At 37.7% G+C, this 20,582-nt stretch overlaps 1 protein-coding gene across 1 annotated transcript; it reads right to left on the bottom strand.

Moving 5' to 3' along the window:
- Positions 1–57: 57 nt before the first annotated feature.
- On the bottom strand, positions 58–12,665 carry wipf3 (WAS/WASL interacting protein family member 3). The gene is made up of 8 exons (XM_067426074.1): positions 12,193–12,665; positions 10,208–10,293; positions 8,570–8,702; positions 5,953–6,108; positions 5,044–5,859; positions 2,725–2,865; positions 2,404–2,505; positions 58–836 (listed from the first exon to the last, which is right to left on the bottom strand). The coding sequence occupies exons 2-8, from the start codon at positions 10,280–10,282 to the stop codon at positions 796–798; spliced, it is 1,464 nt and encodes a 487-aa protein (XP_067282175.1). The 5' UTR covers positions 10,283–10,293; positions 12,193–12,665; the 3' UTR covers positions 58–795.
- Positions 12,666–20,582: the final 7,917 nt, after the last annotated feature.

Consider the following 20,582-nt stretch of genomic DNA (forward strand, 5'->3'; position numbering starts at 1 on the left):
GAGAGTATTTTTTGGGGGGTGTTTCAGAAAGTCTTGATTTGATGAGTTAGATGAAGAATCAGTAACAAAGGGCTCCAGTAGCCACAAGAAATAAAAAAGGACGCTATTGCCCTAAAAAAACTCACTTGTTAGTTTTAGCATCTTAATTCCATTTACTATTCTATCTATAGTTTCATCCATTTATTCTGCCCACCTCAGGCTAAAACACACCATTAAACACTATTAATAGTGAACTTTTTTCCCTTTTACAAAAAATGGATGGCCTTTATTTAAAACAGTATGTCGGCAAGATTTCTTCTGTATGCACAGATTAAACACTTTTTTATTTTGTTAAGCCATGTTTTATACTTTTTCTCATTTTTATTCTGTTAGTAATTTAATCATTTGCCCTTTACTCCATTTATGTTGACAGCGGATGGGATAATTAATAAAAGCCTTATCAGGTATGACAAGCAAAATTATTAGGATAATACATTTGTTCCAGATACATTAAATGTTAAAGCACTTACTATTGAATTAAAGACATTAATAAGATAGCTAAACACGTTTCAATAAGAATCTGTTGTTTTAACAGGGCTGCAGGTATAATGGGGAAACTCACTCTTGAAATGGGAGGTAAAAAAAACAAAAACATTTCATACTAGATTTACATCAAACTAAAATGTATTTTTTTTTTTTTACAGATCATTTGATGCTAATTGAGATGTTTTGACCTACAGACCTACATGTTTTGGCTCCTGATGAAAAAGATGCATAAAAGCTGTCCTGATAAAGGTTAGCACCAGACTTCATATTTCATCTTAGATGAGTCCTCATAGCCGGAGGTTGTGGGTTGACTGTGAAAACAAAACAGGAATAGTTAGTTTTCAATTAGACAAGTAGTTTCAGTGTTTTTGTATGTGTTTTAAACTAAATCAATCAACTGATGAACTGATAAAACAATTTATTTGCAGTTTTGGTTGCACTATTGTTTCAACAATTAAATCTGATAAGAACTGGTTCTGAAACAAGCTGGTTGCTTTAAAACAGAATATACATGTATACTGTTTAAACGCTTGGGGTCAGTAAGATGTTTTAAATGTTAGTAGTATCTTTTCCTCCCCAAGGCTGTATTTAAATGATCGAAAATACATAAAAAATAAAAAAAACATATATAACTGAAATTGTATTACAGTCTTAAAGCAATTGTTTTCTCTTTAAATGTTTTAAAATGTGATTTATTCCTGTGATGGTAAAGCAGAATTTTCAGCATCATAACTCTCATCTTCTGTGTCATGTGATCCTTTGGAAATCTTTCTAATATTCTGATTTGGTAAAACATTTATTAAAATTAAGAATGTGCAGCTCAATATATTGGGAAAACTGTGATACATATTTGTTTTCAGGATTCTTTGAGAAATATTAAGTTTAAAAGAACATCATTTATTTGAAATATAAATATTTAAAAACAGAAATGCCTATAATCTAATTTTTTATTTAATGTATCTTTTTTTTAGTGTTCATTTCAAAAAAATTAAATCTTACTGACGCCATCTTTTTAAATATTGCCTTTAGTGGTTGTCTGCACGGTAAAAAAATATTTTCATGTCTTTTTTATCATTTGTCAAATCAACTTTATAATGAATGTTTTCAAATAACATATTTTGAATTTCTGTTTGTTAAACCAGTCTCCTATGTTGTATTAACAAAAACATTTATTTCAATGAACTCAAAATTTTAAGGCAACCGGATAACTTATTAAGTTAAATTATATATTTTTACAGTATGCCATTAACTGACATATCTTACATTGTATCACTAGCTGTTTCCATTAAATTGTGCACAAAATGGCAATATCGCATAAAATAATTATGAATAAAGCATTGTTTCCATCCCCATGTATTCAAGAGAACAAAATCGTCACTTCCTGGGAAATTGGCACAATGCCTATAATAAAAATGTAAGTTGGGGAGTTCTATTGGGAGAGAATTAAACCAAATAAATTTGTTGACAGACTTTGCTTTAGGCATTAATGATTAAATCCAGTCCAGTTATGTTGTTGAAAATAAGAACTTGCCTGGTTAAACTTGCCTGGTCTTCATTGCAGTTTATGCACATTCTTGCGTTTTTTTTTAAAATGCAATATCCCAAAATGTGCAGAAGAATTAGGTGGATAGAAACATAGCTAGTGTGTGTTAATATGAACATTCTGGATCCATCTTATATCAGCTGTTTTGTGACACTGATTTTGGGCTGTGCATTAGAGATGTAAAAAGGAAAAAAACAAAAGCTATATTTCAATTGTATATAGATCATCTGCCTGAGACCTTTCCAAAATGAACAGAGGTGACATTGTGAGCACTGTCATTGAAGAGACTTCACCTTTCCTCACATACACTCTCACACACAAAGAGATTGTTGTACCTCTGTTCTCCTTGCTGGGGTAAGTACGTGGGAAGGGCCTGAACTCTTCAGGAGGGGGGAAGTCCTCTATTGGATGGAAGTGAAACTTTGATTCAAAGTCATCTGAAAAGTAGACAAAGACACTTCTGTGAGTTTTGGAGGAAAAAAAAAGGCCAAGTTAAATTGAATTTCTGTACATATGGGTGATCACAAACATACAAATACCCAATTAGCCAATTATATTGTCACTAGTTCATTTCCAATTGCTTGTTGCTGTTCATCAGAAGGTTTTAGCCTATTTAAAGCTTTAGCTTCATCATTAATGATGACCTGTAGTCTCACCTAAACTGTGCAGGTGTCCGTTGCGTACTGAGCTGGGCGGAGCTGACAGTGGGAGAGGAGGAGGGGGCAGGATCCTACTAGAGAGTTCAGTGTTAGGAGAGCGGGCCGGGGGAGCAGGGGGTGGAGCCAACCGTGGAGCACCTGCCAATCCAAAAATGATTGCCTATAATTAATTTCAGTTAGGTTTTTTACTTTAGTTTTTTTTACATTATATATATTTATATACATACAATACTTGCAAACACGATATACTGTTCAAAAGTTTGGAGTCATTTCAAATTCAGCTTTGCCATCACAAGAATAAATTAAACATTTTAAATATACTAAAATAAATATGTTGTTTTTAACTAATAATATTTCACAATATCAATGTTTTTTCTGTAGTTTTGTTTAAATAAATACAGTCCTGGTAAGCATAAGAGACTTCTTTCAAAAACATTAAAACAGCTTCATTAAGTTGATTTTTCTTACAAATGTTCCTAATAATCAAAAGCCAACAATATATGATAATATATTAATGATAATAATGAACAAAAATAAATTAAAAATGTAAAAATGAATTCATAGGTATATCCTTAAAATATATTTTCTCTGAAAACAAGTGTTATAATCTTATGTAATTGTGCATCTTTGTATCCTTTTGCTTTAAGAATGTTCATATACAGTGAAACCAAAATTTATTCAGACACCTTCAACATTTTCTCTCACATGATCAAAGTTTATTCGCTATAGTTTAGAAAATGGTAATAAAATAGGACAAGAACTCAGACTTAAGGGATAGTTCACCCAAAAATGAAAATTCTGTGATTATTTACGGTACCCGTATGAGTTTCTTTCTTCTGCTGAACACAAAAGATGATATCTAGAAGAATGTTTGTAACCAAGCAGAGAGAGCAACCATTGACTACCATAGTATTATTTCCCTAGTGTGGTAGTCAGTGCTTGCTCTGATCTGATTTGTTACAAACATTCTTCTAAATATCATCTTTTGTGTTCAGCAGAAGAAAGAAACTCATACGGGTTTGGAAAAATTTGAGGGTGAGTAAATGATGACAGAATTTTCCTTTTTGGGTGAACTATCCCTTTAAACTCTGTCAGAACAAACTGATAATGTCAGATGTCCTTTGATGGAAAGGTATGCATTTAATTACAATCAACCAATTAGCTTTCAACTGTTAATTTTAAATACACAATTAGATAATACCAATTTAGGTTGACCAATTGCCAAGCAATGCTTCATTGTGTTCAGTCTGTGGTGTAAAAGGCCGCATTAGCAATTAAAGAAAAAATACTTAAGCAAAACATGGTCATAGTGTCTGAATAAATTTGGTCCCAAATTTTTTATCAATTTTACTCCTAGTCCACTGTATGAATAATGTAGGGGTATAATCACAATATGTCACAGTTTACTTAATTTATACACTCTCCGAAAAAAAGGTACAGTGCTGTCATTGGGGCAAAAGCGAAAAGGTACATCTTTGTACTTTACTAACCCCTAAATGGTACATATTAGTACCTTAAAAGGTACATATCAGTACTGTCATTTACATGATAGAAGGTACATTTCTGGTACATTTCTGTCACTATATATATATATATATATACACTGTCAGAAAAAAAAGTAAATTTCTGTCACTGGGGTGGTCAGTAAGATATTTAACCCAAACCAAAAACTATTCAGACACCAGATTATTTTCCTAGCGGGTGCAGGAAACTCTATAGTTCATGTATAGTTTTTGGTTTGGGTTAAATATCTTACTGACATCAACATTTTTAATAGGGATGTGGCTATCTGATACTCTGCATTGGACTGATACGATAACCTTTTTTGCTGGATCGGGTATCGTTCAATACAGGACCAATCCAAATTTGATACTGTGCATTACCCATGGTTGTTACTAAGGGTTTAGTGCACTATATTTCAAGTATTCTAAAGCCATTCAATTGCATTATTTGAGGAACAGAGAGTAGTATATTACGTTGTTAAATTGCTATGACAGTCAGCACTGCAAACTCTCCAAAATGTTTGATACCCATAATACATCTTTTCTTTGTTTTCTGTAATGAACTTTTCATTACGGTGTGAGGCTTGCCCGTAATTAGCTTTAAGTGCATCATCATGCACCTGGGTTCCGCATAAGCGAGTTTATGTCCATCTATATTAGAGACTTTCGTACTATGATAGCTTTGCGCAAAATATCTTGCCTGTTGTCCTATTAAAAATCTCCACCATGCATTTAAAAAGAAATGCTTTTTATAGAGCATATGATAGAAGGGCTGATAGTAATTTCTAATAGTTTTTAAAATCAAGATCATAACCTGCAAATCGTGGCACTGCAGGGGGTCGTCTACTGGGTGCGCCACAGGGGTAGGACGGGGGCAAAGGTGGCACGCTGGGCCTGTATGTAGGTGAAGGCACAGGAGATACTTTCTGAGGTAGCGGAGGTGGTGCTGAGGAGGGGTGACTGCACGCAAACAAAGCAGGAAGAGGAGGAGGTGGGGGAGGAGGTCCTAATGCACTGTCCTTCATTTCTAACGGCCCTGGTGAAGGGGGCAGAGGGAAGAAGACTCCAGATGAGCGGTTAGGGAGCGAGGATGGAGGTGGTGGAGGAGGCGGGGGGTAGAAGACACCTGACGACCTGTCGGAGAGCGAGGATGGATGGACTGATGGAGGCGGTGGAGGGGGTGGAGGGTAGAAGACACCAGATGACCTGTCAGGAAGTGAGGACGTAGGAACCGAGGGAGGCAGTGGAGGAGGCGGAGTCGTGGGCATGGGAATGGAGTGTGACTGGACAGGTAACCAAGTTGGTTTGGCCGTTTGAGGAGGGGGTGGGGGTGGGCAGGTGGGGAGAGGAGGGGGTCTGTTATTGGGCCGCTCCTGAGGAGGAGGTGGAGGAGGGGGTGGGGCAGAGGAAGGAGGAGTAGAGGACAGTTTGAAAGTAGGAGGTGCAGTTTGGCTGGGGGAGGGTAGGGCTGTGTATGAGGAAACAGGCCGAGCTTTAGACAATGAGGAGGTTCTCTCCAAAGGCCTGTGGGAGGGGGAAAGATCAGGGGCGCTTCCTCTGAAACCATCTCCTAGTGATGGAGGGTTCCAGAGAGGCTGCTTCAGGCTGGCGGTAGAGCCAGAACGAGACACTGAAACACAAACAAGCCAAAAGTTATATAAAACATTTTCCAACACTGAACAGCTTTATTCAGCATGACAATAAATAGATCTGACTTTAATACCTGGGTTGTGATGTGGGACTTTCTCTCTTTGTCCGACTGGTTTGAGCACAGGAAATCCCCCTGCAAACAGTCCACCCAGACTTGGAGTAGATCCTGCTGTGTTTGTAGAATTCCCAGCATTTCTTCCACCATCATCCACACTATTCACTTTAGGTTCTGCAAATACATACTGTACATCACCTTTATGTTTACAGTCATTTCACCAAGTAGAACATGTTCCTGGCTCTATCACATATTTATTATATTTTTTACATTATATATACACAATATATACTGTATACACCGATCAGGTATAACATTATGACCCCCTTCCTAATATTGTGTTGGTCCCTCATTTACTGCCAAAACAGCCCTGACCTGTCGAGGCATGGACTCCACTAGACCCCTGATGGTGTGCTGTGGTATCTGGCACCAAGATGTTAGCAGCAGATCCTGTAAGTCCTGTAAGTTGCGAGGTGGGGCCTCCATGGATTGGACTTGTTCTGCACATCCCACAGATGCTCAATTGGATTGAGATCAGGGAGAATTTTGGAGGCCAAGTCAACACCTCGAACTCGATGTTGTGCTCCTCAAACCATTCCTGAATAATTTTTGGTTTGTGGCAGGGCGCATTATCCTGCTGAAAGAGGCCACAGCCACCAGGGAATACCGTTTGCATGAAAGGGTGTACATGGTCTGCAAAAATGCTTAGGCTGGTGAGAGATGTCAAAGTAACATCCACATGGATGGCAGGACCCAAGATTTCCCAGCAGAACATTGCCCAAAGCAACACACTGCCACTGCCGGCTTGCCTTCTTCCCATAGTGCATCCTGGTGCCATGTGTTCCCCAGGTAAGCGACACACACGCACCCGGCCATCCACGTGATGTAAAAGAAAACGTGATTAATCAGACCAGGTCACCTTCTTCCATTGCTCCGTGGGCCAGTTATGATGCTCACGTGCCCATTGTTAGCGCTTTCGTGCAATGATGAAGAGATAATCAGTGTTATTCACTTCATCTGTCATAATGTTATGCCTGATTGATATATATTGTGCAGTTTATTTTGTAATATTTGCTTGCAATTTAAGTGGTCCTGTCCGTGACTGTAAAAGAAAGAGAACGATTTAACTTACTTAAAGGTGCAGTAAGTGATTTCTGAGAAACACTGTTGATATTTAAAGATGACACCCAATCAAACACCCCTCCAAAAAAAACACCCCTCCCGTCATTGCTGTAATTTGTGTGTCTAATGGGTGGAGCTAGAATATCCAACCACACCCTAACCTTCTGCAGTGAGTACCACTTGTAAAGTAATGAACACGCTACGCAACACAAGCAACATCAGACTGCTCGTGCAAGTATGGATGAATCAGCTGTGATTCAACAACAGCATATCTTGGTTCTGGAAACATAGCAAAACAAGTTTTACGCACTCAGCATAAACAAACCAACCTCGGCCTCTGTTTTCAGGCCTTCCTGCTCTTTAAGATCTCCCCAGCGCTAGAAAGCTTTTCCAATATTAATGCATGCCCTAGCTCTTGTCTAATCTTAACCCTTCCTTAGACATTTTTCTCTTTGTTAATATCGCTGCCATCTGTCTTTCTATGAATGTCCTGCTCCTTCCTTTCTTTCTTTCTTTCTTTCTTTCTTTCTTTCTTTCTTTCTTTCTTTCTTTCTTTCTTTCTTTCTTTCTTTCTTTCTTTCTTTCTTTCTTTCTCTCTCTCACTCTCTCTCATATTAGCATTGTGGTGATCAGTCCAGTCCCCTTTGTTTTTCTTCTATTTACACTGCCAAGACTATGTACAAACACAATTTATTTTCAGCACACAAAATTGTTCGTTTGGGTATTGATATCAATTCTCAACAGTGTTTCTCAGAAATCGCTTGCTGTACCTTTAATGTTGTGCAGTTCTAATGTGTTTCACTGTCCCTTGAGTTTTCGCTACAAAACAGGAATTGTAAGTTGAAGTGAGCCAATGGCTTTTTAATGAACATGGCATATCCTGAGCATAAAGCATACTGCTGTCCTTTGTAATAAAGAGGAAGACGAGGAGCATCGTCAGCCCTCACTTTCTGTGTGTTCCTTACTCCAGCACTTCCTGAGGTTTTGACCCTTTATCTACCACTGTGCATTTCCATATATAGATAGAAAACCTGTGTATCTATGTGTTCACATGAGTGTTTTGAAGTGTGAGAACCCAATGGCTATAGACCTTAAACTCAAATATAGCTCTGCTACTGATAAGCCCTTACAACGTATCAGCCATTTAGACTTTCTGTGAAGATTGGTTTTCTGTTCAAACTTATTCCAACTTTCTCAAACTCATTCAGATTCATTTTCACAAGAGAGTAATTTAATACAGGTTCCCATGCTGACACAACACTCTCATCCTAAATCAACAATTCTTGAAAATGCAAATGTAATGCCGGTAGCTCTGGTTACACCAATAAACAACATTCCAATGTTGCCATCAAGCAGCAGATCTATGCCAAATCAGATCATCAGGAAATGAACCTTAAATAGTATCAGTTTAGTATTCATATTTCCCTTGCTCGCACACAAACATTGTTGCCAAGTAACTAATTTCACCTGATCGGTTATTGAGCTTATGTGAATGAATTTGATTTTAACTCACTGTCAAGGAGTGGTGCACTTCGGTCTTTGACCTGTGTGACCTTTTTCAGCCTTGCCCCTTTCTGAATGTCAGACAGGAGTGCACTGCGACCTCCACCCTCAGAACGCTGAACTTTAGGAGGGTCTGTCCGTGACTGTAAAAGAAAGAGGGAAAAAGTTTGGCACTTACTGTATTTTGTGAAATTCCAATGAGTCACACTATGCCTTTCGTTTTCTCTGCTATGATTTTTATCACAGTATCCATGATACACCGTGACCGACATAAAATTTAAACTGCATGGCAACAAATAGTCTAATCTTATCATGACGTACTGAATCGTAAATCGCCTATGGACGGTCAGGACCCACCCCATCTTAGGCTTGTCCCCCTTTAAAAATATAATTAAAAACCATGCAAATAATGCATTTTAAGTTTAGAAACATTTTAGTATACTAGTTTTGGAATGGCTGTCAAAGCTATTATACTAATTTAAACATCAGAAGTGATTCTTTTCTCTTAACTACAGATGATACTGAGTTATTAATAAATTAGCAATGACAAAAAATGATGATAAGCGATGTATTTTTCCACATGTCCACATTTTAGCATTTGTTGTTTTGTAGCTTGTTATAAGTCACCCACTACAACTAACACGGCGATAATCCTATGTATGAACATATATTAGGCTAATATTGTAGATCTACCACTGTTTTGGTTTTTGCTGAATAATATGTGAAGAAGCAAGATAATTTAATAATTGTTACTGCGTGGTGAACCTATAATGACTCTATGATATTTAAACAACTATTGCTTTGTGTTTTCGGCCAGATAAAATGACAGAGAAAAGAAAAACGGACATAAGATAATAAGACAAAACACACACATATCCTTGGAAATACAACTTTGGCTGTATCATGTGTATTCCCTTCAAAATTGCCCTTGAGAAATGTTTTGTTTATCCCCCCACTGTTATGTTAGATGAAATTTACGCCCATGAGCATAACTAAATGATGTGTAAAACAGCATAACATGGTTATGACTTAGAAAGCTCACCGATGGTTTTGAACTCCACTGACTTTATTGTATAGATATAAAATCAGTGACCCATTTTATAAAATATCTTTGTTGCAGCAAAGACAACAAAAAGTCAACATATGGATGAGTAAATGAGTCAGAATTTTTACTTTTAAAGGGAACTTCCCCATTCATGTTGCATTTTAAATTGTTCAAACATGTCATTAGTGTGCACATGCATTAAACAGGAAAGTCAGATCTGAACATGTGACACCTGTTCTGTATATCCCTTTGTAATTGTATCTCTAATTAATAATGCAAATATGGCCAGGTGGTTGCCAAGAGAGAGAGAGAGAGAGAGAGAGAGAGAGAGAGAGAGAGAGAGAGAGAGAGAGAGAGAGAGAGAGAGAGAGAGAGAGAGAGAGAGAGAGAGAGAGAGAGAGAGAGAGAGAGAGAGAGAGAGAGAGAGAGAGAGAGAGAGAGAGAGAGAGAGAGAGAGAAACAGATGGAGAAAGAGAAAGAGAGAAACAGATGGAGAAAGAGAAAGAGAAAGAGCCATTATATACACATTGTTTAGAGTCTGATGGACTGTATTACATTAGCAGGTCGTGTGTGCGTGTGTGCGTGTGCGTGTGCAGATCTCACTTGTGCAGGAGCTGCAGCAGGTGGAGGTGGTGGAGGTGGTGGTGCTGGGGGAGGTGGTGGAGGAGGCACAGGCATTGCTTAGGAACCTGAAACAGTCACATATTAAAGCACATACACATCTGTGACCTTTGCCTACCGGACCACACTATTTCGCCTCTTTTCAAACATGTATAATTAAATGAATATTTTAATTTTTTAATTTTAAATGAATATAATTGCTAATGTGACCTTTTACACCACGGACACAATTAACAAAACAGAGCATCGCTTGGTCATTGGTCGACCTCATCTGGTATTATCTAATTGTGTACTTAAATTTAACAGCTGACAGCTGATTCATTTATTGTAATCAAATGCATACCTTTCCATCAAAGTTATCTGACATTTTCAATTGTTTCTGACGCAGTTTAACGCTGAGTTCTTCTCATATTTTATTACAATTTTAAAAACTATAGCGAATGAACTGTGATAATGTGAGAAAATGTTGAATAAATGTTCATTTGGTTTGACTCTATATGGTTACACTTTATTTAGAGGTCATGTAGTTGCATTGTACTTAGTAAAATAAGTACTGAGTAATATGAATTAACTACATGTAGCCTACTTACTATAGAGTTACAGTTTGGTTTAGGTTTAGTTACTTGTAATTATGCATTATTTACTGTTATCACTATAGTAAGTACATGTAATAATGTGAAACTATGTCACCTTAAAATAAAGTGTTACCTTATATTTAATATAATTTGATTGTAATACAATGATTAAATAAATAAATGACATTTTTAAATGCTTGTTTACATTTAAAGGCCCAGCTAAACATTAGTGTTAAAGAACTTTTCAGCACTTCATTGTGGTTTCAACATGACAATGCGATCTCCCCACATCCCCTACATGTTCCTTTTGGCAGGAAACCTGTCCATTACAAGATGCACCAAACAGGAACCCACCCTTCTCTTTTAGGAAAACCAATCTCCTGCTTCCACAATGAGCCGTAAGAGGTTTCAAAGATCATCTTTTGTAGAATCTGCATTTAAACCTGAACTAGAGCCATCTCTCACATATAAAACACTGACTTTATCCTTTAAAAGGAATAGGCATAAAAACGATCTCAGCTGAGTGAAGTGGCAACCTTATCAAGAGCTGGTATGCTTCGGAGATAACAATGGAGACTGTTGTTTGAGTAAAAAAGCTGCCCAACTTCTGGCAAGCCCAGCAGCCAATCAGAGCTATTGTGTGAGAAAGAAACATGATAAACACAGCTGAGAAATGTAGAAGGAATTTAGTTAATACGTTAATTTCCAGAAAGGTTTATTCTTGCCAAAAATGAGAAACATTGTGTTATTGTTCTATTGCTCTAGCATGTAGGGCCAGTTTAAGCACTGGGGGAACTCTTAATGTCAAAATGATGTTCAAAACATGTTTGTTGATCATTAATAGGTAAAAACCCAACACTGATTAAGAGTCACATGAAGAAATCAGCTATTCATCATCTGGCCTCTTTCATAATATTATTGTCCAAGATCTGGTGGTTACATTTCATCCAGCAGCATAGCTCTTAAACAACTCTCTCTCTCTTTCCCTAGAGTCCCATTAACAGCTTTCCCATGGAGATGTTGACACACAAGGTTGTTCTGTCCACCCATGTGGGAACAGAGACATGCTGTGTAATATCTGGCCAATGTTAACACTTGCGAATGATTTGTATTGTGTTTGCTATTGTCTGTATATATTTTTTTCATTCACTATATAATTTAGTAGTTCATCCAGCCAGGGGTCTACATTGCTATACAACATTTTCACCATTACAAATCCAGATAATAAAATGTCATTCGAAGAGGTCTGAAATATGACCAGACTGATTTAAGGCTACATTTAAGGCTACTGTCAATGACACTCACCAACCGAGTCTGTGAACAAAAAATAAAGTAGGCTATATAACGGTAGTGATTCACTGTTAACTGTAATGTTTTCAGAGTCTACTTTACCTTAGTGGTTTGAAAAGCTGAACTTTCGTGCGTTCTGCTGTTCCTCCGATGGACGCAGGGAAGTTGTCAGAGGCCAGTCGTGGCGCGAGGCTGGGTCCGCATAGCGCGCCTTTGACCCTCGAGATACAGTTACTGACCGCGAGCTCGTGTTATAATTAGGAAGACGCCGAGCCGAGGACGTAGTCTGTACGGTTCAACGGCGACTATTTTCGTCAAATTTTCCGTTAAGCACTGTAGCCTACGAACCGCATAAAAAGTATAATTTGCTAGTCAAAAAAAATATTTGAAGAACTTCGGGATTATGTCCTCTCCAAAAATATAATCCACTAGAAATGTTTGATTTTTAAAACTGTGACACTTTCCAAAATGATATCCTCCTTTTCTCAGCCAGGAATTTATGTGTGAAGTGAAATGAACTGCACGCGCACCCTATAGTCCGCCTGTTGCGTCTAGGGCACGCGCAATGCGAGCGCGTGCCAAAGACAACATAGCAGGCGGAGTGGTGGGAGCCTGGCTGTTTCATATCTTTTATTAAGCTATTTACAATTCTAAACCAGACAATGTTGATTAAAATGAATGTTAATACGTTAATTTCTATAATTAAAATACAATCAAAAATAAAAGGGTAGCCTAATGCTTTTATTAGTTTAACACAATGAATATTTTATGGTAGGCTACTTCAAATGGCTGTTTGTAGGTTACTGTATGCTGTGCGCGACCAGAACGCTCTCTAGTGGTAGTTTCTGACATGGTTGTGCTTGTGTGTGTGAAGAGTAGAGGCATGGCTAATTAAAGATGACCTCCAAACCAGATTTAATCAGAAATGGGGTCAAAATGTTTCATTGAGTGAAAATGACACCAGCTACTGATAAAAACTACTAAAATGCCTATAGAGTCAGTCAATGAGAACAGTGGAGAACAATTCCAAAAACCTGCAGTGAATAATCTCTGATAAGAAAGCATTTACACTTGTAAATTCATGCAATTTATGTAACATTTTCCACCTGATTAGGGAAAGGCAACATTTGGCTCTTTCTGAGGAACTTGACTTTTAAGAGGGAGGAATGTTGTGACACAGGGTTGATGAGGTTAAAAGAGACACCCTCAGGCGAGGTGACGAGTATTAGCACACAGTTTTTAAATACTGTAATTCTAATAATGACCTATTGCTCTCTGTTTACCCCACCCATAACAAACACTCACCAAGGTCTACACGTAAGCACATTCAAAAGCAACAACACCTCATGCAGAACAAAGTGAAGTCCTAAATGGAAAATCATCTGTTTATTTAAAATCTTCCCAAAGCTAAATTTGGCAAACTAATGTATAACACCAAAATATTTTGTAAACTTGCCTAATTGCACTGAAACCTTGTCTAAATCTTCATTGATGCATATTTTTATGGAAATAAATATCATTATACAAGTTCAATGAATCTGAACATCTGAATATAGCCAAAATAATTTTACAGCTTTGCTCATAATAACAGAGAATCTGTATGAATAATAATAACACAGTAAGATTTTTAACCCAAGTGTTCAGGTTTTGATTTATAATTCAAGGCCTATTCAATATACTCACTGTTTGCTTATCATTTAGTTATCTTAACGATTAGCTAAACATATAAGAATATAATCTTTGGTTTGTCTAGCACTATAGTGGGAGAACTCAACACTAGTATCAAGGTGTCCTGGATTCAATAAAACAATCTACACAAGAAAATGCAGGCCTTGGATCTGATGTCAGATGGGTGTCTATCATTGCATAAACAGTAGAAAAAAATAAAAAAATGATTCTGGATGGATAGGACCACCACCCTAACCCCATCACACACAAAAAAGTCTGCCAGCAAGCATCCACAAACATTAAAACGGTCATGCTGAAGCTGTGCACACAGATTACAATAAAATAATTGCTACTTAATCCTTCTAATGTAAAGTCCTTCATAAAACATTGCAGTGACAACACAAAACAGTACAATATGACAAAGCTCTAAAAAATTATGTTGTATCCTTCACAGAAAAAATAATCTACTGAACATCATATAACCCTGCTGGGAGAAAAGCAGCTTACGGTTTGCTGGTTTTAGCAGATTTAGACTGGTCTAACTAGTCTCCTAGACTAGCCTAGTTGGACTTAACAAGCTAGACAAGTTGTAAACTGCCCCAAACCCCTTTAAAACCTGCAAAATGACAAACCTGACTAGGCTGAGACAATGTATGCAGTTTGTCAGCAGGAAAATGTCATTATTTCCAGCATTTGGAAAAGCTCCTGTGATATGGATAACTTATGCTCCAAGAGGTTATACCCTTATAATAAGTGCATTCATACGTCAAATGTTCTAAAGTGTCCGTTTGAAGGTTGTGCCGTAGGCCTAGTGTAAAGGTTGCAATCAGTGCGTGTGCGTTGACCGAACGTCGTTGGATTTGGCAGCGGCAGGCTTTCCAACATCTTCGTGGTTCTGTGGAAGGCTCGCACGCGTCTTCCGTTTCTCTTTGAAGCGACCAGAGCGGGACACAAGGAGATTACGGCGATTGGAGAGCTCGTTGAAAGTTGGCTGAACAGCAGAGTCGTCATAGGTTTCGTCGCTCGGTAAGCAGTGGCCTGCTTCTTTCGCTGGACTTGTCGGTGAAGTGAGTTTTTGGCCCGGCTCAGCGGAGGGATGCTGTGGCGTTGACCCAGCTGAAGCCTGATTTCGGAGGTCCTGTTCCAGTATCGCTGCCGATTCTCTGGCTGCTGTTCTTCTCTTGCCCACGAAAGACCTCCACCAGGGAGCTGTTTTTTCCGTCATTGTTAGAGCTAAACAGATAATGAATAAATAAGCAAACAAACAAACACAATCAAGTCACTAAAGAAAACTGAAATAACTGTGCTTGCTATATAGCTATATTTAGGTGTAGCTATACATTTTAATTGTAATCTCTAAACCCACGCGTAGTGACTATGACGTAAGAACAACAATAGGCATAATCTATTCAAGAATAACAACAACACAGCGTAATCTGAGATAGCCTAGATCTGTAATAGATTTAATATAGCCTACTTTGTTGAAATAGGCAAGGCCTACATCTCCACCTTTCACTAGATAGGTCTAATGTTATAAAATGGAAATTGCTTAGGGGTAATTGACAAATGATGTCCAAGATATGCATATAAGCTAGGCTAATTAAACTTAAAAACAAAACAAACAAAAAAACACTTTTTTTAGAAAATAATTTATTGGCTAATACTTTAGCCTACTTCATAGGGGGTAGGCTTATGGGGTACTCCCTATTTTAGCATTGTCACATGACAACAAAATGGCTCCCTTCATTTGGATCACACTATTGACATTAAAAGTTCTTTATTGTTTTTAATAATATTAAAAAGAGGAATAAGAATAGGCTAAATCATAAAATATAATTCAAAACTATTTAGACTATGCAAATGTTTGATTATTTGTTTACTCTCCACACAGACTAGGCTACACCATACACCTTGACAAGATACAAAACAAAATTAATTTTAATTTAGAAATTGAATGCATGTTCGTCATAGGCATATAATGGGCCTAATAATAATTTGACTTTGAATGGGATTTAACTTTTAAAAAAAGTACACAAAAAAAAAAAAAATCATGGGTCTGTACAAAACAAATGAGCGTCACATCATATGACAAACCTATATTGTCCTGCGATGCAGAACAGGTTTACAGCGCCATAACCTCAAGAGACTTTTTACAGGTGATTCATGCCACAACAACGAACCTGATCATCAGCCTGAGCGACTCACCTGGGAAAAAAATGATGAGAACAAGATAAACGCAGCCCGAGGTTCCTCTAAATGAAAGGTGTGTTGAGACAACAGATATACGCTGAATCCTCAGAAGAAATCACGGTGCGTGAAAATCATCTTTCACTCCACGTATCTGAAGACTTCAATCACTGAGTTTGCGCCCGACTGAAAGTCTCTTTTTGTATCTTAGAAAACATAATCATCCTTTGCCCAACATCACCCGGAGGAGGTTCTGCATGTACCACGCAAAATTTTAACTTACGTGAAAGACTTTATAGTGCCGTCGCAGTTTACAAGAGCCTACCTGAGATTCCACCTCCGAAACTACAACGAGTGCACCTGTCTTCTCTTCTGATTGGTCGACCGGCCTGGGGATCGGTCACGTGATGATAATTCAGGTAATTCTACTATGGCTGTAGGTTGGACTTACGGTTGCCCTGGCAGCGAACAGCGAGTCGCTTTTTCTCCTGTGAAACTTTTTTCTATTTTTTTTCAAGGTGGGGAGCATTCTTGTGTGATCTAAACAAACGAGCCCAACCCTCAACTACTATGTCAATGTCTGTTGATAGACAAAACGTCAAAATTAATCGAGACTGTAGTTTAAACTATTTCATATCGGACAAAGGCTATATCAGCTTGACGTATAAGAGTAGGCTAGTGTTCCCACTAGTGGAGTGATGCCACATATCGGTCTTAAATGTTACAGAAATGACAATGGAAAGATTATTCTAGGCTGTCATTCTTAAAGCCCCACATGAATATAGAATGCAGTGTGTAGGCTACTTGAACAGTGACTTGTTTTATGTTCCACACCACTTTACTGTGAGAGCCAAGTATGGTGTGACAACTGTGGTGAGAAGTTATATTTCACACTAGTCTATTGCATTAAAAAAGTTGTTAGACAAAGACATTTCAGAGGTGAACAATCCAAGACCTCTATGTTACACATATCACTGCTATCAGTAGGCTAGATTACATTTGTAGGCAGGGTACTGGCATTGTTTGAGGGAATCCCTTGAGGTCTTGCAACATTTAACTCCCAGCTTGTCCTGACCTAAAGTAAGAGTTTAGCGTTAAACCGACGTGTGGAATGATGCCAGTTTTTACTGTGAACCGCCAAGATTTCTATAGGTGTCTCTTTCAGTCTCCTCTCTCTTTCACAAAGAAAATCACAGATATTTATAAAATAAATATAAATCACATTTGTTATTGAAAGATAAAAATACATTTGACCATTCAGTTAGTACATTTCCAGCATCTAGAAACATTTTTAGATAATTTACTGTAATGCAATATAGCAGTATTTTAATATTTAATATCAAATTGCAATAATAGATTATATAGAATAATAGATCTCTCTCTCTCTCTCTCTCTCTCTCTCTCTCTCTCTCTCTCTCTCTCTCTCTCTCTATATATATATATATATATATTATCAGCTCATTTTAATGTATTAGCGACAATGTTGGCAGATCAGTATTATAGTTTATAGAATTAAATAAGACCTAATTAATTCATTTTATTTGTATATTTATTTGCAGAACTTCGATCATAATTTTAGTGTCTCCAACTGAGCAAGCCAAGCCAAAGGCGACAGTGGCAAGGAACCAAAACTCCATCAGGGCATGATGGAGAAACCTTGGGAGAAACCAGGCTCAGTCGGGGTGCCAGTTCTCCTGTGGCCTATTAACAAACAGTGTATAATTATTAATCTTGCAACCTTACAGGTCAGAAATCATATTAGATCAGAATATTCAACATTTCTGGGTATCACACAAGAGACGGGTTTATTGAGGATGGCGCATCAATTACACAAGAATATGAATATTTGAAGGATCGGAGTTGTCGCGCCAGAGACTGGTTTAATTGAGGATAACGCAAATTCAGAGGAGACACCAATTGACACAGGCTCAGCAGACACTACAGGATGCGCATGTCATGTCCATGCTGGGCATATATACAGCCAAACGTTCTACCTTTACATGCACATGAACTTTAATGACATGCCTTTCTTAATCCGTTGGGTTTATGAGTGTGTTTATGGGAATTTTTGACCATTCTTCTAGAAGCACATTTGTGAGGTTAGGCACTGATATTGGACCAGAAGGCCTGGCTCACAGTCTCCGCTCTAATTCATCCCAAAGCTGTTCTATCTGGTTGAGGTCAGGACTGCAGTCAACTCAAGTTCCTTGACACTAAACTCGCTCATCCATGTCTTAATGGACCTTGCTTTGTGCACTGGTGCGCACTGGAACAACTTTCAACTTTTTTTTGAAAGTTGGCTAAACAGTGGAGTCGTCAAATGTTCCGTCACTCGGTAAGCAGTCACCTGCTTCTTTTGCTGGACTTGTCGGTGAAGGGAGTTGTTGATTTTGTAGGCCCTGTTCCAGTATCGCTGCCGATTCTCTGGCTGCTGTTCTCCTCTTGCCCACGAAAGACCTCCACTAGGGAGCTGTTTTCTCCATCATTTTTCGAACTAAACAAATAATGATTAATTAAACAAACACAACTGAGTTGCTGTTGTTCCCAATTGCTTCCACTTTGTAATAGTACCTCTAACAGCTGACTGTGGAACATTTAGTAGTGAGGAAAATTCATAAATGGACTTATTGAACAGGTGGCAACCCCATGTTTAAATGGTACCACGTTTGAATTCACTGAGCTCCTGAGAGGGACACATTCTTTCACAGTTGTTTGTTGAAGCAGTCTGCATGCCTTGGTGCTTGATTTTATACCATGGAAGTTATTGGAACACCTGAATTCAATGAGTGTCCCAATGCTTGTACCTAATAAAAGTATTATCATAATAAATAGTAGCCTAATGAACATGAAATGCTTTTAACTATATTGATCTTAACTTTTCCATTATAGTGCTAATTTAATGATTAAAAATATATATTTATATTTAAATAATTAAATCCGCATCATAATGTGTTTGAAAAGATTGAGCAGACCAGGTGGCCTGCAGGGTCATCCTGGGTTCATTTGAAAGGCAGATGGAAATCTCCCGGTTTCAGTAGAAGACTGAATGTGTTAGAGGGGGAATGGTCAGGAATGCCTCTCTAGTTATAGTTTCTTTGCACCAGCAACTGGGGGTTAAGCCAAGGAATGCTATCTGAAATAGTCTCTGCTCCCTGTGTGCAGGTACCAGGTACTAAGGAATGTCATTCATAACAGTTTCACAACATTTTTGTGTATATGTGAAACAAAGAGAAAGAATAAAAGAATGAGAGTGAGAATGAGAAAAAGAGGAAATATCCAGGAATGTGGTTTCCACAGTATCATTCAACACTATGAGAGAGAGGCTGTCCAGGAAGAGTTTACGATATATTTATGTCACCAGCCCGGCTGCATACTTGAGGGACTCCCTTTCTTCCACAGGGATCGAAACCACACATACTAGCCAGCCACATTACATATTAACACATTACAATTAATATGCACTGCTCACACAAATATATGCATGCACTCACTGCATGTTTTTTTTCAGAATATTGCAAAATTAAACATATACATACATTTTGAGAGAAAAACATGCATAAACTGTGCACCCATTTATTTGATTAGGAGTAAAACATTTATGTATCTACAGTGGGCATTTCAAAACAAGTGTGTTTTTTTTTAATGAAAAATAGTACAAATGCATTTTTCAATGAAAACATTTCACAAAATTAAGTCAGTTATAGGTTTCAAAACATTAAGCAATACATGTTTCTTCAAAATGATGACAGTAAGGGTTGGATAATTTCTGGTTCTCAAATTTTGTAGAACATGTTTATTGTTATAGCGTCCATAATATTTTTGGTCAAAAAAACAACCAAAATACTTTGTTACGTATTAACTATACTTTTCAAACATGCACCATCACTGACCTGCAGATGCACTGTCCTGTATAATAGATTGCTGAAGTTACAGGTGCACCATTCAATGTTTGCCTCTAGGTGTTTTATTTCAAATGGACACCAAAACAAAAAGGTCTTGGCTGAAATATGTCATCTCTCTCTTTCTGTGTGACCACTCCCTCGCTCTGCCTTTTCTCTTTCTTTCTCTTTGAGCATGAGAGAGGAAGAGAAGATAGAGAAAAACAGCCTGTTGGACTGGTAGAGTGGGTCTCTGCATTCGGAAATAGCAATTTATCTCACAATGTGCTTACGTTGTGTGTGTGTGTGTGTGTGTGTGTGTGTGTGTGTGTGTGTGTGTGTGTGTGTGTGTGTGTGTGTGTGTGTGTGTGTGTGTGTGTGTGTGTGTGTGTGTGTGTGTGTGTGTGTGTGTGTGTGTGAGAGTCATCTGTATTTTTGCCTGCTCATATGCTAGTCTGCAATTGTTATACCATTATACCTGTCCAAAATAAGAACTGGGTCTAAACATCCAAAAAAGTCTGTAAAAAAACAAAACAAAAAACAAATTAAAAAAAATGTTTTCGAAAATGTTAAATAAAAATATTAATATTAATTAATTACTATTTTTTTTATTTTTTTTACACTGATCAGGAATAATATTATGACCCAAAAGCCATGGACTCCAGATTAGACCCCTAAATGTGTGCTGTGGTACCAATATATTAGCAGCAGTTCCTTTAAGTCCTGTAAGTTGCAAGGCAGGGCGTCTCGACGGATCGG

This window comes from Pseudorasbora parva, chromosome 19, assembly GCF_024679245.1.
Source record: "Pseudorasbora parva isolate DD20220531a chromosome 19, ASM2467924v1, whole genome shotgun sequence".
NCBI lineage: Eukaryota > Metazoa > Chordata > Actinopteri > Cypriniformes > Gobionidae > Pseudorasbora > Pseudorasbora parva.

Excerpts from the sequence above, each read along its gene's own strand:
- wipf3 (XM_067426074.1), bottom strand. The coding sequence starts at position 10,282 with ATGCCTGTGCCTCCTCCACCACCTCCCCCAGCACCACCACCTCCACCA. Across the intron at positions 5,860-5,952 it reads AGTCCCACATCACAACCCAG|TGTCTCGTTCTGGCTCTACC; the intron begins GTATTAAAGTCA and ends TTTGTGTTTCAG. Across the intron at positions 2,866-5,043 it reads TGCAGTGCCACGATTTGCAG|GTGCTCCACGGTTGGCTCCA; the intron begins GTTATGATCTTG and ends TTGGATTGGCAG.